The following is a 5,748-nucleotide window of genomic DNA, read 5'->3' as shown; positions in this document are numbered from 1 at the left end:
CCCTATGACCCGGCAATTGCACTACTAGGTATTTATCCGAGGTACAGGTGTGCTATTTCCAAGGGGTGCACGCACCCCGATGTTTATAGCAGCGCTATCAACAGCAGCCAAAGTACGGAAAGAGCCCAAATGTCCACCGAGGGATGAATGGATAAAGAAGGCGTGGTCTATATGCACAATGGAGTATGACTCACAAGTAGAAAGAATGAAATGTCTCCACTGGCAACCACGTGGATGGGTCTGGAGGGTGTTACGCTAAGTGATGTTAGTCTGTCAGAGACAGATACGACTTCACTCACATGTGGACCTTAAGATACAAACCAGATGAACATCGGGGACGATAGGCAAAAATAATATAGAAACAGGGAGGAGGCAAAACGTAAGAGACTCTTAAACACAGAGAACAAAGTGAGGGTTGCTGGAGGGGTTGTGGGAGGAGGGATGGGCTGAGTGGGGGAGGGGCATTTAGGAGGACACAGGTCAGGATGAGCTCTGGGGGTTTTCCGTGGGGGACGAATCCCTGAACTCTACTCCTGAAATCGCTGTTGCGCTCTGTGCTAGCTAACTGGGATGTAAATTTAAAAAAAAACAAAACAAAAAACGAAGCCCAGCTATCGGCTCCTGCCTGAGAAGCCTGCCCCCCGAGGCCGGCGTGGGAACCAGAGCCCGGGGCCCCGAGCCGCGTTCTGAGCAGACACGGAGCCGCTGAAGCTGCAGGGCCGTCTGGGGGGCCGTGCCTTCGCTTCCTCAGACCGGAACCTGCTGTTTTGATGAATGGAACTTTCTCTCTTTTAGGGAAGGGGGAGAGTCGGTGAAACTCAGCCCGCAGCGATCTGCTAAGGATAATTACTCTGAAGCACAAACGTACGCACACTCGAGTGACAGGCGGGCTGCCTCGGCCGGGGACACGCAGGGGTGTGCGAAAGCCATCCAGATAATTCCACCCTGAGCGGTAAACAAAGTCCTCTGCTGTGGAAATTATTCGCTGTGGAGCTTTCCAGCCAATGAAAGCCCCCTCCTCCTCCACCTCCCATCCCAGCGCCACTTACCCCAAGTGCCCGATCTAACTGGATGCCACACGCAGAGAAAAGCCTTTTCTTCCCAACAGGCGATAAATCACAGTAAATAGCAATTACTTTTGTTGTTCTTCTAAAAATGAAAACCCCAAAGGGGTGTCCGTGCTCTTAGTTTCTCTGCGGCATCCGGCAACCGGGAGGCGGGTGGCAGGGGAACTGGGATCCCGGGGGGGCCGGGGGGCTCTCTGCCCGGCACCAAGCTAGGCGAAGGGGCGACCGTGATGCTGGACGTGGTCACTTCACAGCAATTACGACGAACACACTAAGGATAAAAGCTGGGTCCCACAGGCCCAGCAAGCTTCCCGCCCTGACACAGAGCGAGGAGCCGTGTCTGCAGTGGGAATGGGACCAGGGCTCTGCCATCTGCCTGTAAGGCATCCTGGTGCACAGGGTTCCCGCAGCACAAGGGACAAGCCGGTCCCCCAGCCTGCCCGTCAGGACCTGCACGCTCTGACCCGGACGCTCCACGGAACAGAGACCCCTGTCCCCCACATCCCCAGGCGTCACCTGCCACCTGCTCATCAAGACAGACACCCCTGCCGAGGGCTGACACCTGAGCGCACCTGGCCCAGCGTTCCCGTACCCGATGCTCCCAGGAAGCCCGTGAAGAAGGTGCTCTTACCCCCACTCTACAGATGGGGGCCCAGGGCACACTGCGGCTGACCCCTCACGCCGGTCACACAGCTGACGTCCGGACCCGAGTCCGCCTGAGACCACAGGCCGCAGGGAAAGGGCCCTTTGTGGGCAGCACGCCCTGCGGCCTCCAGAATCTGGACACAGGCAGGCGTCCCCAACCTCTGCCTGTCTCAGCATCACCACGGGTGCCACCGCCCCCAGACCCCACGCCCCTCTCTCAGTCCCTGGGCATTTCCTGGCCCCCTCTGCCATTCAAAGAGCAGGGCTGTGTTGACTGGGCTCAGTGGTCCTGGCTCACCCTCCCCGCAGGCGTGGCCCGTCACTGCGGTGTGGTCACAGCCCCTCATTCCTCTGGGCGTCCCCAGAGAGCAGCCTGCACCAACCACACTTCTGCCTGCAGGGGGCACCTGGGGGCTGAGGCAGTTGAGCACCCGACTCTTGATTTCACTCTGGTCACGATCCCAGGGTCATGAGATCAAGCCCTATGTTGGGCTCTGTGCTGGACATGGAGCCTGTGTGAGATTCTCTTTCTCTCTCTCTCTCTCTCTCTCTCTCTCTCTCTCTCTCTCTCCCGTCTTCTAGCCCCTCATTCCCCTCCAGGAAAAGCCCCCCCATCCCCCACGAGACCCAAGGACCCCGCTGCGCACCTGTGTGATGCTTTCCCCCAGGGGCCGCCCACCCAGCTCCGGCCACGGCCCCACACGGGGTGAATGGGGGAGGTCACCGGCACAGGTAACACCCCTGACGGCGGAACCCTCCCGCACCAGTGTCAGGGAGGAGGAAAGGGTTTCAGTCCGGGAATCTGGAGCCACATTCAACTCTACTCAAACTCTAACCCACTTCCTCAATTCCTGTCCCAAAATCAGCCGCTCATGTTACTGTTGGCTTCTCAGCGCGGGGGCTGCACCAGCTCATCAACGTCGGAGAAACCAAGGAAGACGCGCCTGGCACCGAGGACAGACGCCGGTTCTGAGAGGAAGGTGTGTGTGCACGGCCAGGTGTGCAGACGGCTGCGTTCACACAGGTCCCTGTGGGCACACACGCACACACACACGTTCATGTCCAGTCGGGGAGTGGGGCCTGACCCGACACTGGAAAGGGACAGCGGGTGAGGGGCAGCGCGCTCCTAGGGCTGCTCCGCCACCGCACCACCCTGTGGCCTCAGGGGTTCACTCTGCGGCCTTGGGGCCCATCTGCAGGTGTGACTTTCATTTTTAATTTTAAAGTTATTTATTTTGAGGGGAGGAGCAGAGAGAGAGGGAGAGAATCCCAAGCAGGTCCTAAGCTGTCAGCACAGAGTCCGATGTGGGGCTTGAACCCACGAACCGTGAGATAGTGACCTGAGTGGAAATCAAGACTCGGATGCTTAACCAACTGAGCCCCCAGGTGCTTCCTGTAAGAAGTGATTTTTTTTTAACATGTATTTACTTTTGAGAGACAATGAGAGACAGAGTATGAGCAGAGGAGGGGCAGAGAGAGAGGGAGATGGAGACACAGGATCCAAAACAGGCTCCAGGCTCTGAGCCCAACACAGGGCTCAAACCCACGAACTGTGAGATCATGACCTGAGCTACAGTTGGATGCTTAACTGACTGAGCCCCCCAGGCGCCCCTGCAAGAAGTGGTCTGTAACTGAAACCTCCTGCACCTCTAAAATGGCGAGGCGCAGCAGAGGGGTCGAGAATCCCCTTCCCGGGGGAGCTCCCCGCGGGCTCCACGTGGACACAGCCATCCGCGCAGCTGGCTTACCTATTTGGGATCCTGGAAATGTCTATCTTCTCTCGCGGGGCGAGGTACGGAATCAGCACCACCCTTTCCAAGTCTGGGAGTCCTGGGGGGGGGGGGCGGGGGAGGGCTCACTGAACCACACTCGGAGCGGCTGTGGGTCCCCCAGGCGTCGCACAAGCGAGGGGCGTGCCGCGCACCTTTCACCACCTGCAGCAGCTTGTCCAGGTGGCCGAACTCCTTGCCGTTGTACATGACCGCCTCCACGGAGAAGATGAGCCTGGGCTGGATTTGAGAGAAGCGGTCCAGAACACCCTGGGGGAGGAAGGCCATCGCCGTCAGTCATGCCAGAAGCAAAAACCTTCTCCAGCCAAGGGGCCACCTGGAGGGGCGGCAGCAGCGTGTGCCCCGCACCCGTGGCCGACACGGAAAGCGCGGCAAACCCGACTGCTTCGCTCTGGGACAGCGTCCGCGGAGGCTCACGGACGTGCGCTGGCACGGCTAAGCTAGGGTGTGACCCGGGGAGCCCGTGGGTGAGGGCCGGCATGGCCGGGACGGCCCCCCACTCTGCGGCAAGAGCCTTGCCTGCGGCCGCCCCACACACGTGAGAGAAGGTTCGCAGTCAGCTACCGCTCCGCAGAGCGTCTCCGAGAGTCAGCAGGAAAGCCGTGAGGGTCACGAACGGCGCCGTGGTGACGTACACACTCAGCGCAGCGCAATACAGGGGGTTCTGAAACCTCAGGATCTTTTTTTTAATGTTATTTAATGTATGGTTTTTTTTGTTTTTTTTTTTTTGAGAGAGCGAGCGAGAGCACAAGCAGGGGAGGGGCAGAGAGAGAGGAAGACAGAATCCCAAGCAGGTTCCGGGCTTCGAGCTGTCAGCACAGAGCCCGATGAGGGGCTCTAACTCACAAACCATGAGTTTGCGCCCCGAGCCGAGGTTGAACGCTCAACTGACTGAGCCCGCCAGGCGCCCCTTCGAGCTCAGGATGCTAAGGCGGGCTGAGAGTTGCTGGTTTGTCTGGGAAGGAGGGTTCTACCGTAGACACCCCAGCAGGCACTGGGTCCCCGCCGTGCCCGGCGCCCCGGCCCGCCCAGGAGCGGGCAGAGCCGTGCTCCACATCCCTGAGGCAGTGCGCGCAGGCTAAGTAACGGGGCCAAAGACAGCAGCGCCTGCAGGGGTGCAGGCGGGTGCTCTTAACCGTGCTGCGGCCTCCGCCGGGAAGGGCCCTAGCCCGAGTGACAGGGACCAGAGGGCGGCTGGACACGGGGCTGGATCCCAGGCAGACTGAAGCAGGAGCAGGAAGGGGGCAGCAAGGCTGGAGCCATGGGCAGAAGGGGGACACGGGGGGGTGGCTGCAGGGGAGAGGCTGTTCCTGGGCAGAGGGCACTTGGGGAGAGGCCTGGGCAGGGGAAGGCTGCCCGGGCCGGGCTGGGGGCGCCCCGCACGGCGGCAGACACGTCTCCACGACACGCAGCACTTCTCGTGCTCTCCCCTGCGCAAAGGGTCAACACTCAGCATGAAAGGACCCAGCCCTCCAGGGACCTGGGGCCCACCTGTCACAGAGCTCCCGGCCACAGCGACAGCCAACAGACAGCGAAGACCACGGTGCCTCTGAGTCAGGGGTCTGGGCCCGGGCGGAAGGTGCCCTGGCTGGCCGAGCACAGGTCAGGATGTCCGAGCATCCGAAGCAGCAGCCGGCCCGGCCCAGGAGAGCCGCTCGCTCCACAGCTGCCTCCACGTGAGGGGACACGCACCCCTGTGACCGTGCGTCCGCCCCACGTACGGGGCTCAGTGACCAACGAGGTGCTGGAGCCAGCCACCTGGAGTCACGCGGACAGTCCGCGTGCAGGGGCACAGCACCCTGAGCGTGCTCCGTGAGGCGCCGGCGCCGCTCTGACATGCGGGCACCCGGGCCCGACTCCCCGAACGTCTGTGAGAAAGCCACCGATTCTGAGGTGAACCGTGAAACAGAGGAAAAACCAAAATGCCAAAAAATGCAGGACTTGGAGGTCCCGGCGAAGCCAGGAGGCCGGGGACGGAGAAAACAGGGCCCCCCCCCCGCCGCTCCCGCCCCAGCAGGCGATGCCATCCCCCCCCCCCCCGCCTCCCGTGCCCAAAAGTGCTGGTTCCAGGCCAGGGACAGGTGGAAGGAGGGCACGCGGCAGCCACGGGGGTTCACTCCCGATCACACCTGCCCCGGGCAGGACGGACAGAGGACGGCTTCCCGTGACTCGGGGCAGAGAGGAGCGTGGTGGCGGGAAGACGTCGGCCCTCGCCCCCCACCACCCCCACCCGGGACTCGGGCCAC

The 5,748-nt window shown here is 61.4% G+C and overlaps 1 protein-coding gene across 1 annotated transcript in view; it reads right to left on the bottom strand.

Moving 5' to 3' along the window:
- The window catches only part of AACS (acetoacetyl-CoA synthetase), a 37,715-nt gene that overhangs the window by 16,094 nt on the left and 15,873 nt on the right, over nucleotides 1–5,748 (bottom strand). Inside the window, exons 6-9 of the mRNA XM_029921631.1 lie at nucleotides 3,637–3,751; nucleotides 3,461–3,542; nucleotides 2,620–2,740; nucleotides 1,710–1,783 (exon numbers count right to left, since the gene is read on the bottom strand). Of these exons, the coding sequence (XP_029777491.1) occupies nucleotides 1,710–1,783; nucleotides 2,620–2,740; nucleotides 3,461–3,542; nucleotides 3,637–3,751 (392 nt within the window). The remainder of the gene's footprint in view (nucleotides 1–1,709; nucleotides 1,784–2,619; nucleotides 2,741–3,460; nucleotides 3,543–3,636; nucleotides 3,752–5,748) is intronic.

Source organism: Suricata suricatta, chromosome 14 (assembly GCF_006229205.1).
Source record: "Suricata suricatta isolate VVHF042 chromosome 14, meerkat_22Aug2017_6uvM2_HiC, whole genome shotgun sequence".
NCBI classification, from domain to species: domain Eukaryota; kingdom Metazoa; phylum Chordata; class Mammalia; order Carnivora; family Herpestidae; genus Suricata; species Suricata suricatta.
Note: the sequence above shows the minus strand (reverse complement) of the source record. Positions and strands in the feature narration are given on the sequence as shown.